The sequence below is a fragment of the Larimichthys crocea genome, chromosome V (genome assembly GCF_000972845.2).
Source record: "Larimichthys crocea isolate SSNF chromosome V, L_crocea_2.0, whole genome shotgun sequence".
NCBI classification, from domain to species: Eukaryota; Metazoa; Chordata; class Actinopteri; family Sciaenidae; genus Larimichthys; species Larimichthys crocea.
In genome coordinates, this window is record NC_040015.1 from 2,908,039 (window position 1) to 2,926,241 (window position 18,203).

The following is an 18,203-nucleotide window of genomic DNA, read 5'->3' on the forward strand; positions in this document are numbered from 1 at the left end:
CAGCCAATATGCATGTCGGTGTCTCTGCGTAGCACTTTCCAAGTGTGTAGCGTCATCACAGTAGGCTACGTGTCACGTTGGGGCGTGAATGAGGTGGTGTGGATATGAGGCCGACCTGACACCTGTGTGACATAGGGTGTGCACTAATTATGTGATGGCAGTGATAACTGAAGTTAAGACAGTGAGATACAGTAATGGCTGGGGTAGTGATGATATGGTTGTAATGATGGAAGCATTCCCTACAACAATGCATTGAATTTTTCAGGTGAACCCAAAGCAGAGTTTCAGTATAGAGTTTAACATTTTGAGAAATACATGTATCAGTTGTCTTTGCAATGGTATGATAAGAGGACTGATATTATTATTAAGAACACAAATCATTAATGACATTATTTAGCAGTTCTGTTGCACGTGTAATGTCTGCAATACACACGTTAAGATCTGAATACAAGTAGTAATGATACTGCATCATGGTGCACCTTTTATTATTATTTTATTATTATAGCTGTTTAGAGAAAAAACAACAACTGTAAAACACATTGTCTAAATGATTATTATCATTATCACACAAGGCTCTGTGCAGCCCATGTGACGTTCAGAAGCAGTGCACAAAGTAGTCTGTCATTATGTCTATTTTCTGCATGTAGTACGTTGTATGTAATATGAACGTTAACATTATTAATAAGTAGGAGACATTCGTATTTTACGAATTTAAGTCCACTGACAATAACAGGCATGTTGCATGTTGTGGACATTCCTCTGTTCCTGTTTTTCATGAATGTAGCTAGTTATGACACCAGTCATGTTTTAATCACTGAACAAATCTGAGATGTGGGTGGTTGATTCAGGCATGTCGGGTCATGATTTTATTTGATATTTAACTCCTCAGTCGATTATTTGAGGGAAAGGTCATAGTAAATTCAGTTAGGTAGCTAGTCAGTAGAGTTAATGTAACATTACCTGCATCTTCTGCCTCCTAACAGTTTAAATAACATTTAAAGTTAATTTCACACTGAGATCACGTGATGATGACCTAACTGTCTCAGTTAGAATACCTGGCCATGAGCTGTTCTCACTGGAGTTATTCCTGTTCTTGTTTCCTGAAAAACACTGGATGTCTGCTCTGAAGGCAGGAAGAGTCCACAGATGGAGATGAAGCCTGAGCTTGGACCCTTCTGGAATTTTACAAAACACAATTTTACACATCACTATTTTAAGACTCGTTGTAGCAGTTGGTGAGAAAACAGATCCTGACAGGTGGCCTGTTGATTATCAACGCTGATTAAGATGCTCTGACAGATGACCTGGCACGAATAAGGTGTAGATGACCTATATTCCATCTATACACACACACACACACACACACACACACACACACACACACACACACTTCACCAACACGGTAACCTCAGAAGGGTCACAGTTGTCACCTGAAACATTCCCATACACATGGCAGCTCAGCTCAGGCTGCTTTCCTTCCTCCTCTGCCATCAGTACATTTGTATACATGCATGTATACTCACTTACATACTTCACATGAACACATGTTTGAAAACATGTTCAAATTTATTTACTAATGATTGTATCAGATAGTTGCTGTGTGCTGATGAATAACAGCTGCCATCAGCTGATGATACACAGAAAACACAGGAAAGACATTCAAAAGGCCAATTCCAGTTCAGTTTCCATTTCAGTTTTAAGGTGGAATGAAATGCAGAAGCACACACGACTTGGGGGGTAGCTGTCTGTTTTGTTCAAGAAGTATGACTTCTGTAACCAGTCTGTAATTCAGCCACCATCATGGACAACACAGAGACAAAACTAATTCGCAACCCAAGGGTTTGCCCTCAGGGAGTCCATTTGGGAAATGTCAGGAACATGGAGGTTTTTTACTGAGCCTCAGATTGCAGATTTACCTGTGTAAAGACCCAATCACAGGTAGTGCCACAAACTCTGTGGACTCACTAAACACTATGGAGAGGTGGCGTGGAGAACATCAGGGAAGCTAAAGAGGAGGCGAAACTCAAAAGGCTTCGGAAGGTCAACAGCCTTGGACATCCTTCAGTTGGCTTCAGGCGTGTTTTTAATGGAAGTATCTAACAAGTCTACAGCCACACGATGAGCTCTGTGAGGTTACTGTGGTGCAGTCATACTCTGAGCTGAATGCTGATGTTTAGCATGTTGACCATGCTCACCAATGACTGTAAAGAATGGACAGAGCCTGAGTGACATCACCCATAGGTTTCCAACGCGCCGCTTTGAAGTGCTATGTGATCCATGTGATCCACGTGATCCACGTGATAGTTTGTGATAGTGTGTATTTGTGTTCAAGAACTTCTTTGTGTCTCCGGATTCTGTTGCGTCATCCATCTAAAAATACACTTATGACTCAGAGTCATAAAGCTTTAGGATGAGTGAAATCAATCATATTTCACTCGAGTTGAAATATTTTCAGCTCTCTGCTTCAGTGTGCAGTAAGGGATTTTGCCCTGATGATGACACTATGAAGGAAACAACAGTTGTCACTAAATAACACCAATGCTAACCTCATGGTGGCACTACTGTAAATGAAAGATCAGGAGCTCGCTAGTCATTCATCAAGTGTAGGACTAAAGTGCATCCATTCTGCTTCAGCATTTCAAGAGTTCAATTTAAAGAAAAGAATATGTCAACATCAAGATCCAGTCAAAGACCATGGACTTTAATCTCCTGCAGCCACAACAACCAGGCCGAGTTCACCTGTGTTTATTTAGGGGTGGAAAAAAGTTCTGAAAGTGTGAAGATCAATTAGGCAGAATTAAAGTGGTGCTGGCTTGGGAGCGCATGGCCGGGGGTCTCTGCGGTGGTCTCTCCAGATAATCACCAGCCCAGGGCCTTCCATAATCACATGAAGGAGTGTTAGCTTTCACACACCGCTGCTAAAGAGAGGGATTAGAAAGCCACACAGCCTGATGAACACAGGGCAGGATGGTGTGTGTGTGTGTGTGTGTGTGTGTGTGTGTGTGTGTGCTGCATGTGGCATTCTAAGTTCAAGTTCTTCATTGTCATCTACACAGTTACTGAAGCAGTCAGGTAATGAATCATGTAAGCTGAACAGAATCTAAGAAGTCTAGAATCTAAGACATCAAGTATGTGGGGCGCATCTCAGAGCGGGTAACAGCATCAGGACCACAGATTAGAGGATCCAAATCAGATTCACTGATCTGGTTTTGAACAGTACCACTGTAATGCTGAAGACGCTGGCAGACACAAGTCAGTCTGTAGAATATCCAAGTGGAGCAGAACGCCAACCCAAAAAACATTTTCTGGAGTGTGTGCAGGGAGATGATTTAGTGCTTCTTTGTGCTTGTCTTTTGTTGTTGATCTGTGTGTGTGTGAGTGTGTCAGTCTGTTTGGTGTGACCACAGGTCTTATCTTAAGTTCCCAGTTTGGAATGCATCCCTTTTTTAAAAATTATTATTAATTTATGCACGTTAGGTTTGTTTTCTAGAGACCTTTAACCCCCCTCCACCAGCCCACTGTGTGTGTGTGTTGTAATTTAATCCACCTGCCTTGAAGCAGATCCTGCTGATTACCTCATCATGAAGAAGGTCCGTGCATCAAAGACTGGTTTTGATATCTTTATTATGTTAAGTTAGCACATATATAGAAGTAGTAGTAGTAGTATTCATATGCTTGTTTAATTTGGTAAAAGCATCAGGCTGCTTAATTCTATTTTTTTATGATTATCGAAAAATCTCTCAGTACTTCCTGTCTGTGACTCTCAGCTCTGAGTTCTGCCGTTTCCTTCTGAAGACGTAAATCTTTAAACACAGCTCAGAGATGGAGTTTGTAGTTTTTTATCAAATGTTACTCACACTGCTAGAAATGCTGCATTCAGATGCAGTTTAATCCATATTTGGTTCTCTAGTGAGTATTTGTGGCAGCAAGACGGTGTGTGTGGGACTGAGTCAAAATATACTACTGTGTGTGTGTGTGTGTGTGTGTGTGTGTGTGTGTGTGTGTTCGTGGCTCATTAACGTGTTTTTAATAGTGGAGTTTTATAAACTCAGAGGAGGAGGATGGATTTGGTTGTTTGGAGGGTTAAAGGGGTTCTCAGGTGGGTCAGACCTTTTATTGATTTAACAATTATGAATATCACTGTGAAATTCAGTAGAATCTAAATCTATATACACAAATATTCTTCATGTCTGTAATTTGTGTTGTTGTACTAACAAATTAAGTGAAGACAATTCAGCAAGACAAAAACCTCTTTAAAAGAAATTAGATTCACTGCCCAGATCATGCATAATAATAATTCAGTGTTTCTTATTAATTAAAGATTCATATTCTTTTGGTCAAGTCTTGATTCAGCCGTTTCTGAACACAACACACTTATTCTGCACACTGATCATTTATCAAATGTGAGCTGGTGTCACCGTGGGGGAAACACAGCCGTGATCTGTGACCAAGAGTTGAATATTCATCTGTTAAGTTCATGTACTGACATCCATTAAAATATCAATATTTTGTTCCCCTCATTTTTCAATATTTCTCAGCCCTTTAGTAAGCCTGACATCAACGAGGCTACAAGGCAAGCTGCTGTGGATAAATTCAAACGCTAGCCTGGTGTACCGTATTCCCTGAACATCTGCAGATGAAGTCAAGTTTATGTAGAAAATCATCAACCAAAGTGCAGAAGAAAAACAGAATGATTTAACAACAGAGCGAGCACGCACAGAAATCACTCTAATGGTGATAAAAATCACTTACCTCACGTCAGACACACCATCTACTCAAACACAGCGACGACAGCCAAAGTAGTTCACTGCAAGTGTGTGTGTGTGTATGTGTGTGTGTGCAGACAGGGTCAGAGGAATATTTAATGTTTAATTCACACATCATTTTTGGAGCATCCCGTGCTCAGCGTCTTGTTTTCATTCCTCTGACTTTTATTGACTCTTTCTTTTTTTAATCGTCTCTCCTGGTGAACCTCAATATAATTATCAAATCATAACTTCCCAAATATGTTGCTGTTGTAATTACAAAAAAAAAACAAAAAACACCCCTAAATGTACAGTAGGAGACTGCAGTGAAGCCGGATAACAATGCCTGTGTTTGTGTGTTAAAAGCGATCAAGGCACCACCTCCCACCCCTTAAACACCAGGCATCATTCTCATAATTGTTGTAATGAATACTTCAGCTCTGGAATAATTTATTTTTGTATTTATATAGGCCATGTGAAGTCTGTGTGTGCTGCGTGTAAAGCTACAGTGAAAAATGAAAGTGGTTTTTAGACTTTTTGGGCTTGATAAGGTGCAAAATAACAAAAAATCATAAGACACGTGATAGTTTTCATACCTTAAAATTTCTCTTTAACACAATTTATTTTAATTTGCTCAACAATCGTAGTGAAAAATGTAATTTAGTTGTATTGAGTTTACATTCATGTGCCTATCTCTCATTTAAAGATCACCCAGCTGGATTAATTCTAATGGATTTCTGTTTTTGTCTCTTGTACCCCCTGCATTCTCAAAACTTCACAGTCAAACGCCTCAAATACAGCATAGCTTTGTTTCTCGCTGATGAACATGAAAACATATTCTCTCATCTGACACACACACACACACAACGTGAGCGAGCAGATATTTGGTATACAACAGTGACATCTTCAGTTGGAGTGATGGAAGGCTGCAGACGGAGCAGAGGACGGAGGAGAGGTGGAAGAGAAGGAACAATAGAGAAGCGTCTTAAAGCAGCTCGCTGTGTCTGTCGGTGCAGGAGACGCTGGTAATTACTGCCATTTAGAGAGAGAGAAAAGGCTCTGTGAATATGCTCAAAGTGCATTCATTAACATTTACTCAGCGTTATTCCACCTCCACTGAAGCCTCGGCGTGTTGTACAGTACGAGCTGTTCAAGTTTCCTGATGGAGGGAAGCAGCTGATTGATTTAATGCTGTTATGTAAAGTCTGTGAGAACGGGTGGAGGCTTTCACGCAAAGCATTTAACCACATCAACCAGGGGATTGAACACCTCGCAGGTCCAAGTGTGATTCCCTGATGCTGGGAAGTGTGCTACAACTTTCTGATCTGTGGAATGAAACAGCAGCACTGTTTGTGGTGCTGACCCACATACACAGTCACATTGATTGATTTTTTGTCATCTTTAATGAGATTCACTGATTTCAATCTGATTCATGTAAAGTTTCTCTACCTGTACATCTTCTAAATGATTTTTTGATTTATCTTCTGTATGAATATCTTCACAGGTATGAACAATAATTCATTTACATGAATGCACAGTGAGAAAATGTGTACTGAGATCATCCACATCCACCCACTGTACCATTCACGTGTTTCAGTTCGAGTTGCGACTCTACACATACATACAGTACATCAGTACAATAGTACAACAGTTATACTTTAAAACTGGTGACACTGATAAAGAGATGATCAAATAATTACTTCCACAAAAAGGTCAAAGGTCAGAGATTCACTGTTTTTGTCCTGAATGTGCTCAGCTGTTCAGTCACATGTTACATTTACAGCACATATTATAATAGAGCTGTGAATCATCACTCATGTCTTTAAATGCTTGATAACACAATAAAATAGTCATCTTTATTTAGAATTATTATTATGATGTACTGACATGTCATCATGCATATTGAACATACAGATTTCAACTTACCTGTAAATAACCTGTATGCTTAATAAACGCTGTTACACTGTAGCAATATATATTTCTGTTATCAAACACTCATTAGCTGTACATACACTATTATGATCATTGACAAATACATGCATAAATTAATAAATAAAGCTTCCTTTATTACATTATATTTGCTTACAATTGCAATGTAATTTTGTATAAATTGGCTTACATGCTGCTGACCTTAGGTCTGCAGACTGAGAGCTCATATCTGAAGTCATTTGGGGCATTTTAATTAAGACTGGTACCATCCAGCAGTAATCTGGATGTTGCGGATTTTAAAAAACTGAGATGTTTTTTTTTGTTGTTTTTTTGTTTTTTTTTACATTAAATTAAGAGAAGCACTGACCAAAACCTAAATCTGTCACTCACTTTTTATTATTATTCACCACAAACACAGAATCAGTTTGTCCCATGAAGGATGACAAACACATGCTTTCATCTTTATTTCATATATACAAACAATTATCTATTGTGTAAATTAAAGTTTGATTTCAAGACTTTTTTCACCCTGACAAATTTGGGAAAAAAACAAAAACAAAATCTCAGAATTGATTTGAGATGTATCGTGTGTGAGTCAGTGAATGTGCCGGCTGCAGCGTTTTATGAGGAAACACTGAGCCGCGGAAGAAATTAATAACTTACACACCTCCAAATTTAAAGCACTCGCATTGTTGATCAGCCTCAACATTATGACTTAAAAAAAGGACACAATACGCCACTCGCATAACACTTGAAACTGGCATCTGAGATGTCATTTACATATATTAGCATATAAAGTAATTGGCACAGATGCCAAGGAAGCAGCCGCAAACAGATTAATTGTCATCGAGCAGTCGTGGTGACATAGTTAAAAATGAGCTCCTTTTAAGGCACCAATTATCAGAGAATTTCCAAAGTAACCTTTTTTCATCAGCGGGTCCCTTCCCCACTGTTGTCGCCTTGAACACACACACACACACACACACACTCACTTGCACACACAGTGGAAGACAGACATGTAATATGCATAGTATCAGCATCCTAAATGTATAAATATTGTAAATAGCTGTCTGTCGTCTTTCAAGTTGTGCCTTTGAAATCAGGCCGCGCCGCATCCCGCTCTGAAAACGAGCACATGTGCCTTTGTTTAGCCCGAGACGAGAACAAACGGCAAATTCTCACACACACTCATTGTGAGAATCCGTAATGAATTTTCACAGATAGAAATAAGAATGCCTCTGCTGGGGCTTCCATATGCTGTTTTCTTCTCTTTTTTTCTTTTTTTATGAACACATTTTAATGCTCTCTGAGCCCTGGTTTAGGCACAGGTATTGTCATGCTCTGTGCGTGTGTGTGTGTGAATGTTAAAATTGATCTGCCTCTGAACCTGCACATGTTCACGTTTGACAGAGACCACTTTCTTCCCTCTCTGTCTATCTTTTCACCATAATGTTGCACATTAAAGACCCTGCTGGTCATGTGACCTGTGACCCCTCAGCCTGCGTCTCACTGTCCGTCTGAGCCCGGCTAACACAGCTGCTTCTTTCCTCCATGCTAATAGTAATTGGATAGTGGCTCCATTTGTGAGGTTGTCTTTGGGAATGCAGGTAACAAATGAGCTAGTTTAAGCTGCCTGCACCTTGGAGAGCTTTAAACGCTCATTCCCAGCAGCCGCCGCACAGCCATCTTAACTAATGTTGAGACGACAGAGAGAGAGAGAGAAAGAGAAAGAGGCTGAGGCGATGCCGTGTGGAAACATCATGCGAGGAGGAAGGGGGCAGAGTTTTCAAATCAGAACCTCCCAAGTGTACCGTTGTTGAAATTAGGATTCAGTATCGACCACGGCTGCAGAAAATATGGCCTGGTATACCCGACATGCCAATATATTTAGGTAAATTACATTTTTTAACAAGCTGATAAACACCTAGAAGACCTCCACTGGTTTTGATATGAGAGTTTCCGTCGTCACTTTAACTGTGAAAGTCTGAAATTCAGCAGCATGAGAAAAGTCTGTGTGTTTGTCTCCCTGAAAGCCGAGGCTCACTATTAATATTCAAACATGAACATCAGGACACTCGCTGTCTTCTGCTGCCACCTTGTTGTCTGTCCTGATCACTTCTCCTTCTCTCTGTGCACTTTCTTTGCTCTTCTTTTTACCCACGTGTCCCAGCTCATCATAACTAACTAACTATCACATGTTAGGTTGTGGAATTATTTCTTTTATTTTTTTGCCTGTGATGGAAAATAGCTTTTAAATACAGAACTGAATTTTAAGGCGCTTGTACTTCCATTTTGTGCTGCTTTAAACTGCCACATTACAACCTTTCAGGGAAATATTGTATTTTTACTTAACTGTAATTTTTAATATTCATTAATTTGACAGCTTTAGTTGGATATACTACTACTTTTATTATGGTGTATGTTGATTTGATAAGACATATTCTGGTGTCTTTTTTTAATTTATTAAACCCTGAAAGAATGTTGATGAACAATTTCGTTCTTATTTATCCCTGTTCACTAAAATCAAATAAACTAAAATCAAATCAAATACAAAGAAAGAAAACTCTGTAGTCCAGTTAGGGTTAGGGACACAACACTGAAAGCTTTACTTGTGTCCATGGTTAGTTTGGTCTCAGAGAGATAACAGCGGACTTGTTCTGATTTCTGTTATTTCCTAATAATCATGAGCCCTTGTTGAGATTAACTGCTACTTTAAAAATTTTATTGACACCAGTACAAACTTCATTCTGCTTCTGAGCAACACAGAACAATTGGATGTAAAATGACCTCAAGTCTGTATAGTTAGAAAACTAGAAAACTAGATTAGAACAGACTTCACGATCTGAACACTGAGAAGCAGCACTTCAGGCCATCAAAGAAGTCTGTCAGCCCTGTTTGAAATATAATACTGGAAGAAACAAACACACACACACACACACACACACAGCAGTCAAATAGAGCTCTTGACACTCACATTAGAATTTTGACATGGCAGAAAATGGAGGAGAATGTGAAGAAAGAAGTAATTGTGTGGTGACAAAAAAGGAGTTCCCCCTGGCACCGAGTGGGGAAACAAGACTTTGTTTGGATTTCTAGCACTGACAGAAGGTGTGGAAATGTGTGTGTGTGTGTGTGTGTGTGTGTGTGTGTGTGTGTGGCTGTGTGTGTGTGTCATTTGAGGTTGTATTCTGTACTGATGTTGCACAATGAAAGTGTTCACATGTATTGAGCGCATTTGTGCATACATGGGTACGTTTCTACGTTTCGTTTGCACGTGTGTGTGTGTGTGTGGGTGTGTGTATGTATGTATGTCTGTGTATGTGTGCTCCCATGTGTGTTTATATTCCTTAATGACTTTCTAATTCAGGGCCAGCAGGAACCTGCCTTTATCTCTATTAGTTTAGTAGCAGGGCAAACAAAGAGAATCTGTGGCCGTGGCACCGAGCCAGAGGAAGACTCAGCCGTAAAAGCACTTGTCCATCTGCGTTTCCTCCTCCTCCTCCTCCTCCTCCTCCTCCTCCCACACTCTTATTCCTCCTCTCTGGGTGTGAAACACTCTCCTCCCCTCCGTCGGTGAAGGAAAAAAACAAAAAACATCTTGATTCCAGGCTCAGCAGTCCGCTTACTCAATCTAGAAGTATTGATTGTGTGTAGTGTGGACTGGGAGAAGGAGTGTGTGTGTTTGTGAAATCAGTAAATTAGTTTTTCTTTGTTGAAAGTCTGGCACCTGTATTCTGGCATCCCCATGAGATGTGCAGTGAGTTTACACATCAAAATGTACAGGAGGAATCAGATACTAAAATATCATTAATTAGCAAGTTCATTTATGGAAATGCCAGAAGGTGGAACATTTGAGCGATGGATAGACTGTCAGGGAAGATTCATGGTGCAAAAACTGGTGTACTTTTATAGAACTGGGTGAAAAGGGTCAGAAGAATTCAGTAAGAAGACTGTCAGCATCTCAGACAGATCATTGTCACCGTGCTCCTGATGAAAGTCATTTCAAATCATTTATCTCCACTAAAGCTATTAAAGAGCTCAGTGACAGTTTAGACAGGATAAAATGTGTGTATTCTCTATATGACACGTTAATATAAACGCAGATCATTGTTGATTTTATGAACAGCACTTCAACAAAATAATCTGAAGTGTGCAAAAAGAAACCCTTTCATGGACTCAGTTCAGATTGCCATGTTAGTCTTGTAGGTGTCATGGAATCATGAAATTTTCAAATCTGCTCACCAGATCTGTTTAATACACACACAAAAAAACAACAACAACAAAAAAAAACAACATTTGTACTGATGATGAATCTGCTCACAATGTTAAAAAAATATCAAATTCAAGGCCAAACCACGTAAAAGTCTTGTGTATATCAGACATAGAAGAATAGGGTTGGTGATGTTCTTTATTTTTAGTATTGTCAACAAATCAAATAAAAAAATAATAATGTGAGCCACCAGTTATAAATATGAAGAATATTCATATAAACTGACTGACAATATTTCAGAGTTTTTATGTGTTTATTTTTTCATATGACATACTGGACACTTTTATCTCTTTAAAAATCATGCAAATGATTCAAATGTCTTTGAACTGCTCACACACACACACACACACACACACACCCTGTCAGAGGGCTCATCAGTAAATGTGGCTTCATTTTAAAGGCTTTCAGACGGAGAGGTTATGAGCTGCTGCTGCTGCATTAGTTCTTCCTGACCTCAGCTCCATTGTTTCCTCCTGCTGGTATCAATCTTTGAACAGCTCACAAATAAAGTTACTTTTTAAAAGGGCTCAGTGATTCCCTGAACACATCACTCAGATGAAGGAATAGTGCATTTATCGCTGCCTATTTGATTGATCCACATTTGGTTCTCTGGTGAGTTTTGGGGGCACAGGGCGGTGTGTGTGGAGCTCTGTCACACTCTGGTGCTCTCACACTACTTTTATACTTGTATACTTATAACTTCAGCAGATTTATTCTCATTATTACACTTAACATAGGGAATGAAATCAAACACATAGGTGATCATGTTGCAAACCAACATGACCTCTGACCTCTCGCGCTTCACTCAGGTCAGCTATATTCATTGAGTTGAAGCACCCTGGGGCTCCTTCCACTGGGGGGGGCGGGCAGCTTGTTCCTTTGTGTTCACCTTGTCAGCCTCATTACATGGCATATGCTCCTCACCGCTACAACAGCCGCTCGCTATATGTTGACTGTGTGGTTGTTTTGTGCCGGAGCACTGCCAAAATGATCCCATGTGACTGTGGAGACAGGCTGGGGACGGACTGACATTTAATACTGTGCTCTGATGTATAGAAGAATACGGAATCAGGGGGGCTATCACCACTATGTGCATGTAGTGCATGAGAGAGAAGTCCTGGAGCAAGCCTGGCTCTACTTGTCTCCACGGAGCAGGAGGTGCTCCACCCTCCTCCTCCACTCTTTCTTCTTGACACACGTTTCGTTTGAACAATGAATGAGGTACGGAGAGGGGCGGGCATCAACTACATACACCCCACCTCTGCTCCCACTGCCTCCCCTCTGTGGAGATATTCACAGGTCGTGGAAGTGCTGCTGGTCTGCTTCGACTGTTTCCCACTGATGCTACCGGAGGTCACGTATAATTTAATCTATAATTTAATCTGTTCACACACATCATGTGGACATCAGGTTAACCACTCAGATGGAGGGTTAAGATGGGGGCAGGGGCAGGTGATTGTGTTGATGGTGGTCATGAAATGAAATGCTACTTGGTGTCATGAGAAGAAAAAACTAGATGACAACCACTAAAAGTCAGTCCCACATTTACTCTTGTCCAGCGGCTTCTTGCTCGCTCACTCTCTCCTTTTCTCTTCTTAGCTTCCTCCGTCAGCGTCCTCTTCACTCTCTTCTCCTCTGTGATTAGGCGGCTGAGCCTGGTTTCATTGCCTACTTGCCCAGATCTGGTTCATGACACCAGCTTCACTCCCCTTCAGCATTTTCCTGTCCTGGCCCTGAAAACTCCTCTTCTCCTGACAGTACCTGTATAGTACAGCTAGCAGACTGGGCTAACACTAGCTAACAGCAACTACAGATGGCAGCAGTTTACTTCACTGTCCATCAGGAAATCACAGAGAGTTGAGGTGAAGCATTTCCTCCATAAAATATGATCCAGTTTCACCAGAATCAGTGAAATAGTTGGTGCTGTGTGACTTAGTGCCGTAAAGTGTTACGTACTTCTCCCGACCCGGAGCCAAAAGTTACATAGTGTGAGAACAGACGTACGAATGACAGAGACACCGTTCAGCTGATCACAGGTCAGCATCAGCATGATTTAACAGACGAAAAGTTACACCATGCTGCTTTAAATGTTGTTTCATAATCAATGCAGTCAGAGTTCATTTTGCTTTCTAACACTTAAATAGAATGCATCAGGCCCAAAGGCCCACACCGCACAGAGCAGTGCTTTGTCTTTCTCTGGCTGAGCTGACTTTGTTCTTCTGATACACATTTCAGTTTTTCATTGTGATACACAGAGACATTTCAAAGTAGTCGTGATGCTCACACCACATACACACACACTTCTTTTACTGAGGTAAATCAAATGACAAATTTAACTTTGGCTTCTCTACAAACCGACCTCACAGCACAGTGTGTGTGTGTATGTGTGTGTGTGTGTGTGTGTGTGTGTGTGTGTGTGTATGTGTGTGTGTATGTGTGTGTGTGTGTGTGTGTGTGTGTGTGTTCCACAGTCTCTGTTGACCTCTTTAGGTCCTGTGTATGGTATCATTGGCAGCCCTCTTTCTGTCTCTCCAGAAGGCAGTGGCTGTGAACCCTGACCCCCTCCACCACAACACACACACACACACAGACACACACACACCAACACACAGTCAAAGCTCTTCCACCAGCAGAAGGTTGCATTGCTGTTCTCCACATGCCCGCCTCTCACCCATCCAGCCCCCCCACACATCCTCCTCCTCCACCACCTCACCTACCCTCAGTGTTGGCAAAGGCATCTGGGTGTGTGTGTGTGCGCGCGCGCGCGTGTGTGTGTGTGTCAGGCGGGCTGCTGCGTGGTGAGCGTGCCCTCTGTCATTCACGCAGAGCAGCCCTGTCCAACTGTCACTTCCTGACAGGCCGATAATCAATCTCTTTATTAACTGCTCTGCTGCAGACCGCCGCCACTGAGGGGAGGAGGGGGAGGAGGAGGTGAACAAAAAGGAGGGAGGGAGGGAGGAGAAAAGAGAAGAGCATGCTGCAGCTTAGAAAGTTAAGTTTGATGGAAAAGGTTCATTTTCTATCAGCTTACTGACACAGACATTGTTATGATTGTCATCATCAGGTTATATAACATGAAGGTTCTATGTTTCCCAACATGGAGGTCAGAACCTCCACAGACATCACACTTTTATTTCTGATGTATTCTTTAGCTTCAAGTCAAACTCTTACTATTACTCTCTTATTTTGCTTATCATCTATTCATGTTGTTGTATCGGTTGTGTATTTGTGATGAGCACATGAGAGTTTAGATAGATAGATAGATAGATAGATAGATAGATAGATAGATAGATACATACATACATACATACATACATACATACATACATACATACATACATACATAGATTTCTTTATTTTATTTCTCCAGCTCATCTCAAGTGCTTGCTTACACATTTCCATGACAACTCAGGTCAGATTTGTGTCTGTCTACATGAAGTCCATCAGTCACTCATGTTTAGCTTGGAAATGTTCCAGTAGTCCTTGTGGTAGCTTCACCTCATTCACTCAGCCTGACAGTGTTCATGTTAGTTTGTGATTGAAGTGTTTTGATGTATTGATGTCACATTACATCAGTCTTTATAGCTACGTTGATTTTATCCACGTTATCCAGTTTTTTCTGACCCTGACACAGGAAGTTGATGTCCCTTCTTAACCCGATTGAAGACACTGACTGAAGTCTAATTGTTTTTACATACTGCATACGACAACTGTTTATGACTTCAATAGCAGATCCGTTTGAATGGCTGAGTCAGACGTTTGTGGGCTAGAAAACCAAAACAGAGAGCTGAAAGAAGCCAAAAGGCTCTGCAGAGTTCGCTGATAGTTCCCTGTGGGTTCTTTCAGACTACATAGACATTTGATCTCTTCTTGATTGACAGGATATGTATCACACTTCACATCCTCTCAGGCTTCCTTCCTGTGATGACCATAAATGGATCTTTTGACTACTCTTGGCGTCATAATCTATTTTGGTGTGTTTGAAGCGACAAAGGTGAGAGTGATGACAGAGAGAAGCTGGCTTGAGCTGCCGTCCAGACCTGCTGCTGCTATTGGTTTTTCGGGATGCTGGGCTTTCCTGACAGCATCACACCCGCCATCACAGCGATAATTTATGAGGCGGGAAAGTGCATCAGTGATTCTGGCGACCAGCAGCTAGCCTGGAGTCAGCATGCTGCCTGTCGTCTGCTCTGTCCTTTTATTCTCCACTCTTTCATTTGTTTCTTTGTCACTTCTCCTCTCTTCTCCTCGGCCTCCCGTCCACGTTTCATTTGGCAAAATGCTGCATCAAGCTTCTCTTTTTACTGTTGTTTGAGAATTAGTGAGAATATGCCTCAAATCATAAAGCACATTCTGTCATGCCTGTCCAAAGGTGTTCTGGGAAATGTATGAACAAGCAGATAGAGCAGGTTGAAGGAAAGTTAGCTTCATAAAGCATATCAACAATTCATCACAGAAGACAATGTTGCTCTGATAGCAGCCATGCCTAACCCCTGAATTCCACCAGGCACAGCTCTGTGACATCACGGCGGCGGCACTCCATGCAGATACATACTGACACCACTCCCACCACATACTCTGCGATTTACTGCTCTGCACTTCTGGTTAGATGCTTAACTACATTTCATCGTCTAAGTACTTGTTACTTTGTTCAAAGTTGAATCTAATCTAAGACATATGAAAGATGGGCAGTTGTCCAAAGGGTAGTCTGACATGTCTCTCGGCCAATCAAAGCATGAATTGAAGAACTAATGACTCTCTGATGGCCTGATATGACCCAGTGGCCAAAGGCTAAGATATGATCCGGTCTGATCCTTGAATAACAGAACAGTTTGACAGAAGCTTGTGCCTGGTCAGGAGACCAAGTCAAGGATCGGAGATTTTTCATCACCCTTCATCACCAAAACAAACAAAGGGAAATCATGTGAGATGTAATTATGTGTGTTGTGTGTGTATGTGCGTGTATGGATGGTGTATCCTCAGTTTCTCTGTGTTCATGTGTGTGACCAACAGGATGAGCTCCTGATGGAAACTCAGACGAGGTTGCAGTCAGAGATCATCCAGCGCTGCCTCGCCAACGCCAGCCGCTCACACCTCGCCACAGAAACCTCTGAGACTCCACCTGCCGAGGCTGACGGACGAGCTGACAGCATGACTACAGCCTGAGCTCATACAGAAACACACACACACACACACACACACACACACACACACACACACACACAGCACACAGGAGGGAAATGGCTAACCTTGTACAGATCACCTCAGAAACCAGACGATGCCATGTCCCAGTGTCCCAAACCCAAACAGCTGACTAGCAGATATATGCGAATAATAATTCTATCGCAAATAATGATAACCATAAAACTCCAAATCCGGGTAATAAAGGCAGAGTAGAGCTCCCTAATGAAACGCCGGCCTCCCTGCTGCTTCCTGCCTAATGTTCCCGCCGAGCCGCTCGCCACTTTCCATAAAGCAATTTTGCAAGCCCACTTCAAACGTGAATCACCTAGAAATGAAGAGAAGTGCCCTCCCCACCAACCACCCCCACCCTTCTGAACTCCCCCACCATCAACCCCTTCCCTTTCCTAACACTAGATATACACTAGAGCTGTGTGTGTGTGTGTGTGTGTGTGTGTGTGTGTGTGTGTGTCTGTGTTGCAAATCCCTGTTTGTGTTCCATCATCACTTAATGTTCACAGTGATGCATTGCGGAACACTCCTCAGAGATGTGTGTGTGTGTGTGTGTGTGTGTGTGTGTGTGTGTGTGTAGGGATGTAGCGTCATTACTCTGACATTGGTAGCAGCCGTGGTCTCAGCCAAGTTCCATCTGCATTAATCAGCTGCGAAGCAGAGGCAGGCAGACGTTCAACAGCAATACAATGTGAAACAAGTGAGTGGAGTGCATGGAGCTACAGTAAACAGTGTGTCAGGAGCTGTGGATGCTCGTAAACTGCTCTGAGAACAGGCCGAGGTGTCTGCAGGTCTGCTCACTGCTGTCCATCTCGTGAACTGGTAGGCCTTCCTGAACACAGATGACATCAGCACCACATCACGGCTCACAGTCTTCCATACTCCCTCTTGCTATTTGAGTGAAGTGCATTCACACTGTCGGTTATGTCTGAGTGCAGTGTACTGTGAGTACCCCGGACTGTGAAAATGGCAGCTGAGGAAGCTTCTGGAGCTGAAGCAGTTGTACATATGTTTTATATTTTGGCAGTCAAATATTGCCGTTAATGCTCCACCCGGCCAGGAGGTAAAGAAAAAAGCATCATTTATTGAAATTAGTACTAACTTCTGTCAGTACTACATAGAAGAGTGCTAACAGAAGTATGTATGAGACACAGCTCATGGCTGATCTGGTTGGTTGAACTGACTGAGAGAGATAGAGTGCCCTATTGATTTCTAGTGTTGCAGTAGCAATTGATCTTACATTGTCCTAAGACTCAGACCTGTAGCTGTTATCTCCCTGTAACTTACAATAACATTAAATATCATATTATATACTGCACTCGTGTATTTATCTATATGTACACATATAGTATACATGTATGTATGTACGTTTGATTTCAAGTGTGTGAAGATCTTTAAATATCAGGATTTAAAAGTGCAGGTAGACTCTGAACTTTGGCATTTCCATGCACATTACTGGATCATTGAAGAGGACATTGTGAATGGACTGCACCTATGTGGCACCTCAAGGTGCTTTTACACTACATATCTCATTCAGGCCTCCAGACAGGCAGACTGGAGGAGCCGTGGTTGACTGATGAGTAGAGACCTGCTCTCCTTCCTGAGCCTGTACTTCGAGATGTTTGGCTTTAAATACTGGAATTACAGCAACAACAGCTCAGTGAGGATGGAGCATTCTGAAATGTGCTGGAAAATGTTTAAAGAATCAAATGTATGCTGTAAGTTGTATTTCCCTGACATCACCTGTGTTGTATTGCATGTAAACATCTTAAAAATAATAAAATCAGTGAAGAAGCTATCAATCCATTTGTATGCAGGTGTTAAGATCAAATGAGGCTCACTGCTGGTACACAGTCAGTGCTGTGCCACATGGAGGATGTTCACAGCCTCTGTGGATAATAATGTGAGTGATAGTCGTCCTACTCGCAGCCCCTGTGGATCCGTGCTTCCTGCTACGGTCTGAAGGCTGCAGGGCATCAAACTAAGTTGTGAGCAGATAAGTCGACCTGTGTGCTGTGATCTGCTGCGCTGGATGTGACAGTATCAGTTTCGTCACTCTCATGACT

At 41.7% G+C, this 18,203-nt stretch overlaps 1 protein-coding gene across 3 annotated transcripts in view; it reads left to right on the top strand.

The window, feature by feature from the left end:
* The window catches only part of si:dkey-288a3.2 (protein phosphatase 1 regulatory subunit 37), a 53,969-nt gene extending 36,043 nt beyond the window's left edge, over nucleotides 1–17,926 (top strand). For all 3 annotated transcript variants that reach the window (XM_027278742.1, XM_027278743.1, XM_027278744.1), the window contains exon 12: nucleotides 15,958–17,926. In XM_027278742.1, coding sequence (XP_027134543.1) covers nucleotides 15,958–16,110 — 153 coding nt within the window. In that variant the 3' untranslated portion in view covers nucleotides 16,111–17,926. The remainder of the gene's footprint in view (nucleotides 1–15,957) is intronic.
* The last annotated feature ends 277 nt before the right edge of the window (nucleotides 17,927–18,203 follow it).